Raw genomic sequence first — 18,923 nt, forward strand, 5'->3', positions numbered from 1 at the left:
AAACGAAACAAAACCAGGGAAACTTTAATAGGAAAAAGATTATTGTCCAATAATCGTATGTCTTTACAAATAGAAATGTCAAAATATCTGCAGGGCCTGCCTTATTGAATCCGAGATTGGGGTTCCGTACGGCAATCAAACGACTAATGTGCGTGGGGCCACGATCGCCCCTTATACCGAGTAATGCACTGAAATCAATTAATTATCCTTTTATTATTATTTTATTGCTGTTGCGAATGTAGCTCCATTGTCTCACTGTCGCCATATTTCTTATAAGACAATGAATTTACGCTCGAAGAACCTTTTTGTTCAAAATATTGAAATTTTTATTTTTCCGAGTCTGCCTGTATTGAAATTACTAACTGTTGAAAAGACTTATAAGTTTTTGTTAGAGCTTTCAAAAAAAGTTTGTTTGTCAATAATTTTAATGAAATAATTACTTATTAAGTTCTATTGAATAAGTTTTTTTTGACATTTGGTTAGATATCACCACAACGCATACTCTTTTGCATCTCACATTACGTGAAACCACACGAGTAAACGATGAAAAAACTTATAAAGCCGAAAAGGCGCCCGCCGTTATTCCCACCTATTTTCCGTCTACGTGGTCATCATATTACGATCTCTTTATTACTTTCTAGTTAAAATAGAAATTATATAATATTTTGTATATCATAAATAAATATGACAATAATAATAAAAAAAACGTATATTGACTTGTGACACCGGATATAAACTTATTTCTTTATGCTTTTTCTGAAATAAAATATTTTGTAAATTTTAGTCAAGGTGTTTTGAAATAAATAATTTAATGTTATGACGTAATTCTTGTCTAGACGTCGCGGCAACGCAAATGTTCGCCTTATCGCCACAATGTGGCCGCAGCATTTGAAACAAACTTCATGCAGAACTGTTACGTCTTAGTTACTATAGCTACATGTTTTATATTTAACAACGCCTCTATATTAGAAAAATACATTTTATATAAATATACATACGATAGTAGTGTTAGTTTACGATATCCTGACGTGACTGATTACGATATTGTTGTGTTCGTTAGCTAAATAGCGTGCAGTAGGTATCGACAGTGTCACTGTCTTAAACAGCCTGGCAAAAGTCTGCGCTTCTTTACTTATGTTTGCCTGGTACCAAAAAAATTATCTCAATACCATTTGCAGAGAAATAGCGCTCAACGATTTTTCATAGCGTACGTACTCTTTTTACCGGTGAACTTACTTTCGCCATAACGTGCCAAAAGTACAATCTATAGTTTCTATAAAATTACTGGGTTTGACGCACATTACAATTTAGCTATAGAAGCTGACTTACGCATTGACATTATATAAAAAAATGTCCAATGTTCATTCAGCTAATAATGTTTGTTTGTGTCAAATGTCACTGAGATCCATTCAGCTGTTTTGTCATGTTAGACTAACCAATATCCAACCATATTTTCACATTTATAACGGTATAGATGATTTCATATAGTGGTATGTCTGAGAATCGGTGTCCGGATTCTTGGTATTCTACTGTAGCTGTGAAAGACCGTTATTTTATTTAAGACATGAAATAACCAACACTATTGATCGCTATGGTGTTATAATTGGAATACAAATTTCTTTGCCGGCGCTACTGGAGGGTCGTGATTTGGCCTTTTGTGTGTCACGCATTAACTCCTTCGAGTCTTTACCAGCAATTCCCTCTCAAATATCACTCATAATACGTCGCACCAAGATCTACTTTCCCCTGCGCTTACGCTTGATTGACGAATTTCGATTTACAGCTGTAAGTAATAAGAGCTGTTTCCAGGCTGTAAAAAGCGCACCTACACTTGGAGCCATCGTATTTTACGATGTTTTGCTCCCTATTACAATCTGTTAAGGTACATTTTGTCGTTTTCAGTTCGATGAAAGATTAGTGTTGATAATAGGTGCGTAATTACAGTAGAAAAGCGGACATTACGAGGTTCATTTGGCGAGCAGTGATTGTTGGAAGGGGTTCGAAGTGGCTCAGAATTAGCTTCGCACTGATTTCGTTACTGCAAACATCATACGTGACGCTAGAGACCTCTTCAATCCACTTTACCTGACATGGATAGTGTGAGGGTAATCCTTGAACTAAATAGTGCTGAATTAGTTTTCTTTCCTTGAGAATTTTAGGCATTTGAAGGTCATGGCTTGATTATTTATCTTGTCTAAAAACTTGGTATCTGTCGCATTAACACTTAATCATAAAAGAGTTTATCTATCAGATAACCTTAATTAAATTAGGAATAAAAATTGACTTAAGGTCCTGTACAACCAAGATTTATCTTGCACTGCATGTTTCATATCACCTCACATCTTCCCAAGCCAGCACCTCAGGGCATCTGGATGGCTATTTTTACGTTTTTCTTGAACACTCTAGTCCAACTACTCCAAGACCATGATCCCCTTCATTAACTCCATAATATCTGGTTTTAGTAAAGATATCAATATCACAAATTTATTCAAAATATTTTAATATTATGCAGCTGATATTCATACGACTTTTGTGTTGCAGACGAGGGCTGTTCGTGCAATTTATAACTAATGACCCAAAAAATTTATAAGAGATATTTAGTACAAATATTAATAAAGTTGAAACAGAATAAACATTTTCAGTGTTGCCTAATAATATTACCTTGACAATGTAATATTTAATATTGGCACATTAAAAGGTGAATTTTCGGCAAATTGTGGTTATGCTAAAATTAGTAACAAGAATCTTTTTATGCTAGGGCAGAGCGGGGTCTCTTGAGCCGCGGGGTTGCGTGTGCCATTCACACTTGACACTAACTCACCAGCTCTGTAAGCTAGACGCAAGCAGTGGATGCGGGATGAAGCGGGGAGAGTAGAGAACTAGAGACCCAATCCTCAATTTCTTTAGTACTCTATTCTGTACACGGTCGGTATACCTAAAATTGTTGCAACCACATTGCCACTGGCAATGACATAATGGATAAAAAAAACCGGCATTTACAATAGAGACAATTTTCACTGAAGAAGACTGTATGCCATCATTTGTCGATCAACAGATCGTCCAGAACCATAGTATCTATCTACGTTACAACTGACCACGGAAACCACTGTTGAGTTGCCATCTAACTATGCGATCAACGCAGCCTTTTCCCCGGATTTTGTGCGGCCGTTTCCTAAAGCAGGACTAGCAACAGCCAACACGGGAAAAAAAGATCTTGATCGATTCACCGGAAAATACCAGCTGCTGCAGAGCTGAGTAAACGGAAAGGTAAGGATAAGAAAATTGTTAAGTCCAAGGAAAAGGCAGCAAAGAAAGACATTTTCAAGAGTTCTCTAGAATCTGATGAAGATATAAGACCTGATAAAAAATAGAAATATTCAAAAGAAAAAACTCAACTTCAGAGTCATGTTACAGCTTCTTCATCAGACACCGAGAGGAAGAATACTTTTGCCATGCCTGTCGAAGCCAATTTAGATCAGCCTTCCAGGAGAAGAATGGCTACAGTGCACTAATTGCCATAAATGGGCACATGTTAAGTGTACCTCCACTGTCGGTGCTGTCTATGTTTGCATAAATTGTGACAGCGACTAAGCTTACAAGGTTATAGTTTTTACTTTACTTTTATATAATTGTCACATATCTAGAAGTCATTGATATTTTATAAAATATTTAAGACTGACTGTGTTTGTACTTCATATTTATCGAAAGAAAATAAATCCTTTAACCCACCGGCTCAACGGACTCCGTGACGTGGCTCAGTTGACCCGCCCAATGGGGTCAACTTAGCCAGCTGACTTTTGTGACAGTTATCTAAATTTAGTGTCTAAAAATAAGTAATCTGTGAGGTTTTTTCGATCGCAATGTTGATTGACATTTTTTTAAAGTGATAAGTGATACAAATATTATTTGACATTGAATTTTCATGCAACTGCAGTTTGTAATAAAAGCCCATTAGCACAAAGTCACGGTGTTCCAAAAAAAAAATATTACGGTGTGACGAATAGAAGGAATGTCTTAGATCTTTTATTTATATACAATATTTTTAACGGTAACACAGATTATTAAAACGTTCCTTCCAAGCTATTAAGAAAAAAAACCTACCCTATGTTCTTTTTTTAAATAAAATATTTGCTCAAAGCTAATCAGGGCCGCTAATAATATGCAGCTACTTCCAGGCAGACAAATAATTGTTCTATTATAAATAATATAGTGAAGTTGTAAAGAACACACAAAATTGGGTAGATGAGACTTAAAAAGTCCGTATTTAATTAACGCTGTTTTATTATTATAGATATGCATACAAATAAGTGTTATTGCTTTATAATTTTCAAACTAATTTATTATTCTTTACGTCGCTATACTGAATTTGATAAAAAAAAACATGGCGCGTAACCCAAAATCGTGACGATATTGCTATAAAAATCTCTCATACGTCGATAAAGAAGTTTCTCTTCAAAAATCTATGCGAACAAAGTTGCAGGCGGTTGCTCGTCTAATAAACAGATTAATCTTTATCCAGAAATACGACTATTTGTGAAATTTTAGCAACAGTGGCACAATAAATTTCGTGCGAGGGTGAAGTGTTTGCAGTTGGTATGTTGTGTTGACCGAGAACACGGCGAGGTGGCAAAGCCCGGCTCCGAGGGGTCTCTGTAAATATACGACTAGATGAATATAGAGTTAAATATTACTGAGATGCTTTTATATATATATTAACGTCTTCAAATTCAACAATTTAAACTTTATTTGTAGTTTTTACTTTATTAACATCGTTATTGAGTTGCACATAGACAGACAGATAGACGGAAAAACGTATACGCTAGCAACAACCGAGTTAAGTCAAATAAAGTTCTGTTGTAGACGCTGACATAGCAACAAATATCTTGATATTTTCAGCTAGTGCAGTATGTTTTTTTTTCTACTAACAAAATCATCGTCTTATATTACTATACTTATATACGTACCACAACGACGCCTATTTCTGCCGTGAAACAGCAATGTGTAAAGATTACTATGTTTCGGTCTGAAGGGCGCCGGAGCTCGTGAAATTACTGGGCAAATGAGACTCAATGTAAAAAAATAATGAGTGTCAAGGTAACGAGCGCAATAATTGTAGTGCCGCCTAGAATTTTGGGTTTTTCAAGAATTTTGAGCGGCACAGCATTGTAACGGGCATGGCGTATCAATGACCATGTTCTGCTCGTCTCATCATGTTTAGTAATTAAAAAAATCATAAATAAAATTCTATCTACATTTCAGAGCTTTGTTTCTGAAATTCACAAAACTGATCTTATATTTTGAATGGATTTATGAATTAAGGTTATGAGTATATTTTATAGTCTTGCATTTAGTAGTTTGCAGAGACAGCTTTAATAGTATAATGATATTGCTTGTTTAAAAAACTTGAATGATCCAACTAAATACTACATGGAACTTATTCCTATAAAAACTCACTCGCTCTAGTTTTGCGATCATATGGAAGCGAAAAAACTGCACGTACAAACTCCAAAGGGGCTTGTAATTCTAAGAGGATCTCCAGGTCCACGAATCGCCTGAATTTCATAAAAATATTGTCATATTTTATCAAGCAACAACTGCTAATGAACATAACGAACAAACGGATTCGCCCTCAAACGAGAAAAACAATCATGAAACGTTACAAATCGGGAGCAGAAGTAAGCTCGACCCATCCATTTGGACTCCAAATTGAAAATGTAATCACTTTTGTCAATTCCATTTGCTCTACGCAATGCCGTAATTTCGTTATCGATCCATAGGATACAATTTTTGATTTGACGATTTCTGGCGTTTTTTATTTCAATTTTCCATACACTCTTGATAAAGTTTTAGACATTGTTTTTTAATAACAAGCCACAATTATTACTATCATCATTGAGATTGGGTAGTTCAGATTATTAACGAGATAGATTGTTGGCTAGAATAAAAACGTATAAATCTACCACGCAATGTATTCCTACTCGTAATTTATTGAAATATTTGACTTTAAAGTTACTATATTTCTCTGTATTGACATCTTAGCTTAAGGATTGGCCTGGCTGCGGTCCAACAAAGCGGAGACCAATCCAATATTGACATAGTTTATAATGAAACTCTTAATAATCAGCATCTGTCATCGCATCGCTCTTGTCATTTCTGGTTCGGTTGTAAAAATCTTTTTTACACACTTTTTATTAGCTTCACCTGTATGTATGTTTGTTTTTAACAGACTCATTTGGGCGTTAAATACACCTTAAACGACCAGGTTTCGTTCAAACTTCGTAATTTTATCAAGGACCGATGACAGTACATTAATTTAATAAAATTATTCCATTTTTCAATCTGCAAAATAAGATTTTTGTTAATTTATATAATTTTCATCTATCGTCTACATGGCAGGAATTGATCTTTATTTTAAATTTCAACTATAATCTTTAACTGATTTATATAATATTAGGAGATTTTTCGAATAACAAAAATAATTTTTAATTATCAATGCAAATAACAATTATCAATGCAAATAATCCAAACGAAAAGTAAGAAATATTTTCTAACATTTTAATTTCGGTTTTCTCTAAAAATTCGTTTTTTCTACTATTTATTTATTGAAGCGGAGGACAAACTTGATTACCGATCTACTGATGTTTAGTCATCACCACCAGCTTCACTTTCTTGCAACGCCAAAACACAGGAGCGTTGCCGGCCTTTTAGACAGGTGGACGCGCTTTTTTAAAAACCTAACCATGTCGTTCCGTCCTAGAGATAGTGCACAATGTCGTAATACTAGTACTTATTTTGTTTCTAATATAATTCGCTTTACGTGTTACAATCCCCCGTCCAATGTTTTTTTGGCAGCGGTGATCACTTATCCTTAAGCCTTAGTTACTCTCCTTTCCTTTAACACGGGTTAACCAGTTTTAATTTCGAAGTTTTACATCGCTCTTACTATATCCTCTTATGTAGGAATCAATAATAATTCCCGTTCACACTTATCCACTTCTTTCAAAAGAAACCTGTGAGATTATATTCCGAAATTAGATTGCAAATGGATCAAAATGTTTCCGCGTCATTACATCTGTTTCGCAAGGAGGCAATCATTTCATATTGTTGCCTCGTGCCTTTTGTCCGCTTATCATGTAATCACTGCTTCCGGATACTCAATGTCAGGGTCAGACAGGCTAGTCTAATGCCGGCGTGATTTTATGAAGATTGACGCAAACTTTAAATAAAAGTAAATCGTAAATATCCGGGGTCGTTGTGACGCTGAATCAGCATCAGTCAACGCAAGCGAAGCGCTCTGTATTCGAGTATTCCTTTAAACGTAATTTAATTATTTCTTACTCCTTATTACCCGCGAGTTCGTTTACATTTACCAGTGAAACCATATTATGTGGCGTTCCCATGCTAACACATGTATATATATTAAACAATCATAATATCTTATTGTTCTGTAACGTTTTTGATCGACTGTTTTATCTCCGACTTATTTTGAAAATCCAACAACCAGAAGATCCAGAGATTATCCCAAACTCCTCACAAACTTTGCCTCTTAATAATGTGAGCATAGATTAGCCTAATTTCCTCTCATTTTCGACTTAGTATTTGTCAGAGTTGTGCAGGGAGTTGAGAGATAGCTTAAAATAAGGTAAATATAATCCCTACTAATATTATAAATGTGAATGTAAGTTTGTTTGTTACGCTTTCACGCCTAAGCAACCGAACCGATTTTGATAAAATTTAGTACAGAGATAGACTAGATCTTGTAAAAGGACATAGGCTACCTTTTATTGCAAAAAATAAATAGAGGGGTTGAAATAGGGGATGGCAGTTTGTATGGAAATTCGTTATTATCGAAGATAAAACTATGAAACTTTTATTTATTTATGTAGGGACTTGATAAGAAATAATTAATAGAAATTTGTTCGAGTATTTTTGAACCTACATGGGGATGAAATAGAATATTTAATTTCTCAGGAAAATACTAAATAAGAGACAGACGGAATGTCAAGGTATGTGCGCTTATAGAAGAGCGGAAAAAGCAATTTGTATGCGAATTATTTGAAAAGTAGTAATATAATAAATAATGATACTTTTCTAAGTGCTTCTCGCCTTTATGACAACGCATTTACTGAGAATCAGAGCGTAAGATTAAAGGACTAATAATTTAACAAATTTTTGTAACCCGCGACCCACCATGCCTAAAACATTTTTGACACATGACTTTCATAGTTTTAAAAAACACAAACCTATTTATTATATTACACGCTTTTTATTAGCTTCACCTGTGTGTATATTTGTTTCTAACCGACTCATTTGGGCCAGATTTCTTTCAAACTTCGTAGATTTATCGAGGACCGATGACAATAGATTAATTTGATAAAATTATTCCATTTTTCAATTTGCTAAATAAGATTTCTATTAATTTATATAATATTCATCAATTGTCTACAAGGCAGGAATTAATGTTAATTTTAAATTTCAACCATTATCTTTAAACAATTTATCTAATATTAGGAAATTTTCAATACCAACGAGAATCTTTAATGCAATAATGCAAATAATAGTTTGAAAAAACATGCCCTTTTATATAATCCAAACTAAAAAGTAGGAAATCATTTTTTAGTTCGCTTTTCTATTAAACGAGTTGTTTTTCTTGTTTTTACTGCTATTTATTTATGTTTAATTCGTTCTGATGTAACTCGTGACAAAGTAGAACAGTTTTTTATGTTAAAACTTGAATAGTCATGGGAGGGTCCTGATCATTAATAACATATTATATTTAGTATCGAAATCTCAATCTGTTTATATTTACTCTAAAATTTCAGGAAAATCTTACTAATTCCCTTAGTGGTAATGGAATATTAAAGTCTATTGTGGTATTTTCATGAGTAAATAGATTTTTCCAAAATTATTTGAAAAACTAATTAATTATACCTTTGTTTACTGTCTTAACTTATACCACAGAAATATTAATAAGTAATTAATAGCTCAACAGATCATTTCTTGATGAAATTGATTATTCTTCAAAGAACAAAGTCCAGCTTAGAACAGCTTATACAGACTATTTAAAAGCATTTGAAAAAAAAAATAATCATTCATTTTTAATATTTAAATCTTAAGATTCTCAGAGATCTACACGTTTTTCAATTTGTGATCAAGTACAATGTTGTCAAATATATTCAAAATTCTATTTTTTCTTTTGCAGTAGACACAAAAATATATGAAATAATAAAAGAAAACCAGGACTGCTATAAATTGAAAATATGAAAAATAAATATGAAAATGTATAAAAAATTAAGTACGTAAACTTATAAAAGTATTTGTAAATAGTAATAAAATGTTTACAAAAACAAGTGCGCAAAAGCGTTAAAATGTAATTTACCTTAAAATGTAATTTAGTATAATTTAATTAAAAATAAGTTAGTAATGGATGCTACGTGGTCACAGAGTTTCACGATATGCAAGGAACCGCACGCCTAACCAAATTCTCCTCAATATACGCTTCAATATTACCTATATAATAACCCGTTAATAAACTAATTACCAAGTCATTTGATTCAGTTCGATAATAACTATTTCATGTAGATATCTATTTGTATATAATTGCTTACACCATATTGCTAACCGAGAAAATTAATGCCAGTTTCGTTCAAATATTAAGTTGCGTAGAGACGTCGCTTCATTATGTGTCTTCTACCGCATTTATCACGGGAAGTCTTCCGAAGAGTAATTTCACCTTCGCACGACAAAAACCAAATTAGGATATCATCCCCACCAACCACCACAGTGCGGTTTTCAAGGAGTTTTCTTCCACGTACTACAAAGCTGCGGAATGACCTTCCTTGTGCGGTGTTTCCGGTACGATGCAATCCTTCGAAAAAAGCTTATACACCTTCCTTGAAGGCCGGCAACGCTCCTGTGATTCCTCTGGTGTTGCTAGGGAATGTGGACGGCGGTGATGACTTAACACCACGTGACCCGTACGCTCGTTTGTCCTCCCTCATGTCCGAATCTTTGAAGTAACACCAGCTCCGATAGTATTAAATAGACAATATAATATCGGAAGACGTGGATTTGTATTGAGTTAGGGAAAGATTTCAACAATATACGCTTTCTATAACATTTTGAAGATGCATCGACTTGTTAGAATCCACAAACTGATAAATTTTCTTTTTGAATTTATTTTGTATTAGAGCAACACCAGAGAAATTTTTAATTGATTTTTGTTTGAGAAAGAAATAATGCTTTAAAATGCTATCCTTGAATTGTCAATCAGGAATTTAATGGAACAATAATCATTCCTACATTCATTGAAACTGATGGAAACTCTAGTGGCTTATTTTTATATTGCTACTTATGTACAACCAACGAAAAAAGAAAGAAAGGTTATTGTACTTTATGATCAAAGAAAGTGAAGCTTTAAATATTGAAATTTTAATGAATAAAGTTTTTTCACGACCTCGGGGCTGGCAAAAGTTATATTTAATGCTTGTCCGGTCTTTTTATCTATGGCAATTTCAACTTAAATGGTGTGATCGCAACGTGAATTGAATTTTAAATAGTTTCTAGAAAATATTGCACTCTGTTGAATAAATCGTTGTTGAGAGAATCATTTATCATAATCGTCTCGATTAGATCGCGCCGCGCCCCAGCGGGGTTCCATAACTACCCTCCGTTTAACTGCCGTTCAATTTTTATATTCACAGCCTTTGCTAAGTCATTATCCTCTGATTTTTAAATATTTTTAATTGTAATTCTGTACGCTTCTTCACTTCTTTTATCCTATTAGTGCTGATGGGTTAAAATGATTCTAAAATTTTATAATGAAATAAATTTTAGAAATATTTGGGTGATATTTTTTTTATACAAGAGGTGGCAGATGGCATGTGTAAACCTTATATATTTACAGCAACAAAATATATTATACAGCCCTATAAGGAGTTACTCACCTATTTAAATTAAAATACAAGGAATATCTCATTAATGTCCAAAAATCAATTTAAAATATTTAAAAAATAAGATTGAGTTGTGTGGCAACGGCAAGTTTAAAACTTTATTTCAAGTTGAATTGTATTGTTCCTGAAAAAATAAATTTAATGCTTTAGTTTTAATTTTCGATCCTAGTTCCACTATTTTTTGTGCTCATAGAGAATTAAAAGTTTGTAAGCCTTCGTGTGATAGGACTGCGCGTTAGTAGCGCTCTCTGGGTTTCCACGGAAGACCATCGTGGATTTTTTCGAAACCACAACTATGCTGAGTTGGGAGCCCATTGGCTTCATTAGATTATAATTAGAATAATATAACTTTAAGAACTATAATCAGAATGCATAATGACGTCAATACACATTTTTTCTTTCTTTCTTTCTTTGGTGTCCGTGTGGTTGCGCAACCATATTGGTGACTCGACCAGTTCGGACGCGTCGTGACTCTGGTATCTGTATGATGCCTAGGTTGGTAGCCTACTGACCCTGGTTAAATATAGCTCTTAGACAGCTTAGGTCATAGAGTTGTGTGTCAGCTTGAAGTGAGAGTATGCCCTAATCTTAAAGGTTAGTGGAAGGGAAAGTTGCTGTGCGAGGCAAGAAGTCTCTTGCGAATCAGATTCTTGTCGAATACCAGACGAGTTAGTAATAGAGTTATTTTGCTGACGTTATGACTGGTAAAATATCACTGCTGGTATTAACCTGAAGAATTCCTTCAAACACATTTGTAATTAATAGAGTAGAAATCGCTTTACTTGATTTAGGCTTTTTGATCAAAGTAATGGCAGCATATAAAATTTTAAATGTAAGTCATAAATTGTTTATGTAATTTTATTAGCATTAATTAAAATAAATATTTTTCAATAATTTTATTTTCGTGTGTAATTAATGAATATGCTTCGAAGATGATGTTCACTATGTTCCTTAAAAATTACATAATCACTTCTATTTCATACTATAATTTTCTTACTGTAGAAACTGTTATTTTGTTAAGAACTTACTTGTTTTCATAACCAGTCAATCTGAAGTGTTTACCACGGTAATAAATAAGGAATAAAATAAGGCAATATTTCATTAATTCATAACACGAATGGTGTTATTACCGTGAATTTTCACTTGTTAATCATAGGCGAAAGCGTTTTAACATTCTTAAACAAATTTATTCGCTATTAAATTCAAACTTGTCATTGCATTATAAAATTAAATATCAATGGAAGAGATTTTAAGTGGTTACTGCCGCAATTTTGTTTTCACAAAGTGTGTGTGGTTCATTTTCAGACCCCTTAAAAGCTAGGTATCAGTCGTATGTTCCTATATCGTACCATCGACAAAATTGAATCATGGCCCACTTTGATGTGATTTTCCTACAGTCATAATAAACAAGCTGGTCGAAATTCGCTTGAACATGATCGCTTGACCTAAGTTACTGTTATTATTTTATTAGACATTGACAGTCCACCAATTGTAATACAATATTTTTCGTGCATTTATAAACCGAACTGTTTTTATCATTTTAAAAGAATTGTTAGCAAAGTGGGTCTTGAATCAATTTTGTCGGTGGTACAAGCGATGGATAAACCCACATATTCTCTATCGAATGCTAGTTAGACACACATTTTTCTGCAAGACCAGAGGAATCACAGGAGCGTTGCCGTCCTTTTGGAAAGGTATACGCAGATCCTACACACGCGGGATCTTTATGGCTTTCATTTTAATAACATTAGTATATCGCCTCTTGCAGCTAGACAACCGATGAAAAAAGGTCGGGTTTATTGCTTTAGTGTGCGTGACAAGCTACGTCTTTCACTGGCGATTTATATGTAAGTTTGTGTGTACATTGCTCAAAATATAGTTACCTGTCAACCTCAATTTGTTTCGACGTTTTCACAGATGTCACATTCTATCTAAACGTATAAATTATCTTTTTTTTTATAAAAACAAGGGACGAGACGAGCAAAACGTTCAGCTGATCCACTCAGGATTCTAGAAATACCCCAAAAATTCTGGGCGCCACTATAACTGAGCTGGTCACCTTGAGACATGTTTAGTCTCATTTGCCCAGTAATTTCCCTAGCTGTGGCGCCCTTCAGACCGAAACACAGTAATGCTTATGCATTACTGTTTCACGGCAGAAATAGGCGCCGTTGTGGTACCCATAATCTAGCCGGCATCCTGTGCAAAGGAGCCTCCCACTGGTACGATCTAAGACTATATCATTGACCGCCTGGCCACACTTGATTTATAAAAATAAAGAGAACTTTTTTCTTCAAAACAAATACAGTACATTCGACTGTGGCATAGACCAAGCCTTAATTTCAAGCTTGGAAACTTGAATGACATACTTATCCCTCGCGTTATGCTAATATCAATGCCAATGTCAAAAAACTTTACAAATGTTACAAACCTATGCTTCACCTGTTTGTACTACACGTGTTTGTTTTTACAAACCACATCAACAATTTCACACGAAAGCAAAGTTTTATTGTGAATTACCCTGTACTTATTTCCGTCGCATTGACATTTTTATTTCAATACTAGCTGTTCCCGCCTGCTTCGCTGGGCGAATTTTAAAAGAAAATAAATTAAACAATAAAAAATGAGTAGCTATGAACCATCTAGGATAAATTTCGCATGGCATGCATTTTCATTATATCTTAATATATATAAATTACGTAACACGTTGTTTGTCCGCGATGGACTCATAAACTAATGAACGGATTTTAATGGAGATTAGGTACTTCATGGAGTGCAGTTTGGTTCAACTTGAGATATAGGATGGTTTTTATTTCGATTTGGGACCCATAATTATTTTTATTTTCAATTTTTGTTTTGTATGGACATATTTTCTATGAGAGAATTTAGTGACGCATGGTTTGACAGATCCGCTGTGAAACAATTTCATTATTACAACAGGGAGCATTTTTTACGAAATAATTCTTGATGTTTTAAATATTATTGGAAAATTCCTATAAAACAGTATTTTTTTATTATATACAGATCAACGTCTGTCAGGTCAGCTAGTATATATATATATATATTAAGACAGTAGTTGTCAAATCTCATTTGCCCAGTAATTTTACTAGCTACGGCGCCCTCCAGACCGAAGCACAGTAATACTTCCACCTTACTACTTCACGGCAGAAATAGGCGCCGTACCCATAATCTAGCCGGCATCCGGTGCAAAGGAGCCTCCCACTTGTAAACTGTTACAGTCAGAATTCGCCGAAACCGTGTTTGGATTTTTCATTGCTTATGCTTATCGTTGATATACCTACAGGAAATGCCCAAAAACCAATAAGTTAAAGTGTGTGACTCGATCAAGATGCTTGCATACTTGCATAGTTATAAAGTATTCACAGTTTTTTTTTTGAAATTATACATCTTTAGGCGCATTATGAAAAATTTTTTTTTGAAATTTTAAGATGCACGCGCATCACTGTAATACAAAAGTAATAGCGTGAAGTTGGTTACGAAAAATTTTCTGACGTTTGCAACATTCGTTAGGTATTGAAGTTTCACATCATATTTATACTTGTTTAGGTGCGTTATGAAAAAATGATGAGAGTGAAATTTTAAGATGCGTTCGCATCACTGTAACACAAAAGTAACAGGGTGAAGTTGGTTCCTAAAATTTTCTTACGTTTGCGTCATTCGTTATTTTTTTTTGGTTTCTTCTTTGGTTCTTATTAATTTAATATTCAAAGCCACCTTTGCAAGATTTTTACAAAATTTTCCTTTCTAAAAACGTAGAATAGCACGAGGAATAAATTATTTTAATGATTTTTGCTTCGTTACGCCAAAGAAGTATAACTTCTTGCGTGCTTACATATGTACAAACATACTTTTTATTTTATGGAAGAGAGGACAAACGAGCGTACGGAAGTAATCACCGCCGCCCACATTCTCTAGAAACACCAGAAAAACCCAAGAGCGTTGCCGACCCTTTATAAAAGTGTACGTGCTTTTATTGAAGGTATCCATGTCGTATCGTCCTGGAAAACCGCACAAGGAAGCTGTTCAAATAAATTGGTATTATGAATTGTTTCAAATTTAAGATAAAAAGCACCCCCAGTATGGTTCATTATGAATAATGTTAGAGTTGTAAATGTATATGGAATGAGACTTATTCACAGTCAGTAAAACTTGCCATTGTAATGCTGTGACGAATGCAGACAAGATTTGAGCCGAGGGGACGCTTGAGTTTACAAGCCAATATTTTACGACAAATTGTGACATTTCAGTAGTAGCGGTAGAACTTCTGGGCTTAATTACTCCTTCCAACTTCCTCGCACGGAACGTCCGTCGTGGGTTCGTGTCCCGCATCGTTCATAAATTTTGTTTATAAATTTAATTTTAGTACTCGTAATTATAATGTGCAAACAGTGGTGCTATCGTACTGTTATCTTGCGGTAATATAAGACATATAAGTCTCTGGGTAAGTGCAGAGTCATATGACCGGACTTGCACTGGGCATTAAGAAAGAAGACTCAAGAAACTCAGCCAGTACCTACTTTTTGCATTGAAATCTTCTTTAGCAGCGTTGAGCACTTTTCTTGGGACGGGTATAAAATATTAAACTCGCGTCAGAACACGTGGCCTGATCGAAAATTCGTAACACAGTCGTTGAAATAATGAGTCAAAGTTGATATTTGTGAGCGATAAACTTTTTAAAGTAAAATAATTGTAATAGTTCTGAAGTGTTCATTTAACCACAGAAATGCTAGTACTTTTATACCGTTAAATAAAGTAATTCATGTGAAATTATTCCCTTACCATTCCCAAATATTCAAAAATGCGCAACGTTAATGTTCAAGTTTACACTTCTGCCGGCACTCCCGGAGTGCAATCCGTTATTTTTTTGCGCTGTTTAAGAATTATAATGTATACAATATTGTCAAATGAAAATATTAATGCTTATATAAATGTTAATGTATTGACTTTGAAAGCTATTATGGAGCTAACTAGAATTATCAATCCCTTATCGTAACAACGAAAATCATAATATAATAATAAATAATCAGATCGTATACGGCCTCTTAAACGGGCGGAGATTCCATTTTGACAGCATAGGCTCGGAAATATGGACAAAAAGCAACTAAACAATTGAAACACATAACTAATGTTAGCCTTTGTCTATTATTGTGATACAAGATACGGTTCAAAAAATGGAGGGTGTTTTAAAATTTTGTTTAGCCACGATTAAGTAGCAGGCCGATATCTATGCAAATCCGTGAGGCATGTACCGCTCGATCTCATTAAGGTCACTTAAAATGCAATCTATGCACTGTATCAAGACTGTATCAACATTTTTTCGACGGGTGTTGTCGTACCGTTGTCATAGCAACCGGTCGTTATATAATCGCAGGAATCAAAGATGTTGAAGTGATTTCAAAAATAAATACTTGGTACTGAATGAACCACATCAATGCAGATTTTGCATTCAGGTAGATACTCTTGGGCGTCATGGGCTATCCTGCCTATAATAGGCAGGCCGTATCAGTCGTCATACCAGCAATGAAGTCATCCGCAAAGGATTTGCCGCTCTTAATATACCAGCTGTTTTAGAGCCAAATGGTATTACCCACCGCGGCAAGCGTCCTGATGGTATGACCCTGGTGGCTTGGGCACGGGTAAGGGCGCAGGTGTGGGACGTAACTTGCGCCGACACTCCGACTCCTTCTCATGTCCAAGTTACGTCAGTTGGTGCTGAGGCTGCTGCTTCGACTGCCGAAGACAGCAATCGTCGCCATAAATATGAAAGTCTCAGATAGACATTATTAGCATAAACTTTAAGTTGAGTCTATAAATAATACTCGATACTTGTATACATATACCTGTTCGCACTATTATTTAAATAGTTGAGTTTAAACAAGATGTTTTGGCAATACAAAAATACTCAAACGTCAAATACTCACTCCCGAAAACTAATTTTAATTACTGTTTGTTCGATTCGGCTTTTCTCCGAAACGACTGGATCAATTTTGACGATACTGTCACTGACATAACCTATCCAGTAAGAAGTAATTTATTTTTGTTAAATATATATCATGCCGTTGAAGTCACAGGCAGCCACTCATGACTAAGCTTACTTTTTTTATGAATTTAAGGGACGAGACGAGCACGACGTTCAATTGCGCTCGTCACCTTGAGATGATAAGTCTCATTTGCCCAGTAATTTCACTAGCTACGGCGCCCTTCAGACTGAAACACAGTAATGCTTACACATTACTGCTTCACGGCAGAAATAGGCGCCGTTGTGGTACCCATAATCGAACCGGATTCCTGTGCAAAGGAGCCTCTCACTATTGCCCATTGGTTACCAATCGCCAATCGGACAAATACATAAAACAAAAGTACTTAAATGTAAATTGATATGATTTATTTTTTTTTATTTACAGATCCATATCAGATGTTTGGGCCAACAAGCAGTCGGCTAGCTAATTCAGGTAAAAAAAAAAACAATTTATTCGCTTTGCTATAAAATCAGTGTGTTTGATATATCATACAGCTGAATAATTTGGAAGTATTGGTTCTATGATATTATTTTTACTAGCGTTTTAATATAGTTATAAAAAACAGTGTTACCCCGGAAGTGCTGATGAAGTGAATTTTATTGTGCAGCCAATGACGTTCTATATAACTAAAAGGTCATTCGCAGTCGGAACGGCAAAAGTGTGCTAAAAGACAATGTAAGCACACTTATCTCCTTAGTCGTTTGTCAATTGTCACTGTTTGAAACAAATCTGAACTGAATAAATGATTTACATTGCTGCTTATTGATCAAGAATATGTTAAAACACTAGAGTAAATGCAGCAATGTATAGATATAGCAGTCGAAGCTTAATATTGTGTAATTTATGGCATGTTCCATATTTCGACTTTATTTTTATACGACGTGATTAGATCTGTAAAGAACGTCTTTGTATGCAACAAATACTTTTAAATGAAGTGTTTTTTAAGGGTAACGGTAACAATAAGTCTCAAACAATGCCAACATACATCTGTATGCGTGCGTAAATACACAATCTATGTACACACATACAGAGGTGTTGGTGACGGTAACGATAACAGTGTCGCGGGTTGAATGGTTTTTTCCCATACCAAAATATGCAATCATCATGTGTATCTATGTACGTACATACACAACATATGTACGTATAATTACGTATTATACGTATTAAGAGCCAAAAACCAATTATTTACTCACTATACTATGAAAAATATACTAGTATGACCACATAGTACGGATTGATACTTGGTATATGACATAATAAGACTCTTAAATTCAAAATGTAAATATTGTTTTGAACAATAGATTAGTAAAGTGATTAGTAAATTAATTTGATTTATGATATTTTTTCAGCTTAAGAATAGATTATCTTTCTTCTATCATATCTTATATACTCTGGAATGAAAATGAGTAAACTTATACGGCTTGGTAGATAATGAAAAAAAGTGTCAACCTGAATTATTAATCTAACCCATTCTGCCTAAATATTTCGTAAAGGAATTCAAAGAATGTGAATTAGCAAAGTTAGTTTACATACGAGTTTCTTCATAACAGTCAACACTTATTAATGCTAACGTAATTTGTAAAAAATCACAAAAATGTGAAAAATAACAACAGTGAAACTGTTAAACCTAGCCCTGAAACAAACAAAAAAGCAGAATAGATATTTTCAGAGACGTTAGTTGATTAATTATTAATTAATTATTTGCAAATCAAACTTGAAAGACATTTATTACCTACAGTTAAGATTACTAAAACAATTGTACCAAAACATGTACTAAATAAAAATGAAAAAGTGGCCGCTAAGGCTTACTATAACAGGATAAATCGCAAATGCTACTTACAAAAGTTAATAATAAATAGGAGAAGAAAACTATCAATTACCCAATACCAAATCAAATCAAAATCACTTTATTCATGTAGGTCACGGAAAT

The 18,923-nt window shown here is 34.2% G+C and overlaps 1 protein-coding gene across 1 annotated transcript in view; it reads left to right on the plus strand.

Moving 5' to 3' along the window:
- The window catches only part of LOC126979061 (DNA-binding protein D-ETS-3), a 102,856-nt gene that overhangs the window by 68,529 nt on the left and 15,404 nt on the right, over positions 1 to 18,923 (plus strand). The window contains exon 6 of the mRNA XM_050828250.1: positions 17,378 to 17,425. Coding sequence (XP_050684207.1) covers positions 17,378 to 17,425 — 48 coding nt within the window. The remainder of the gene's footprint in view (positions 1 to 17,377; positions 17,426 to 18,923) is intronic.

This window comes from Leptidea sinapis, chromosome Z (genome assembly GCF_905404315.1).
Source record: "Leptidea sinapis chromosome Z, ilLepSina1.1, whole genome shotgun sequence".
Classification (NCBI taxonomy): domain Eukaryota; kingdom Metazoa; phylum Arthropoda; class Insecta; order Lepidoptera; family Pieridae; genus Leptidea; species Leptidea sinapis.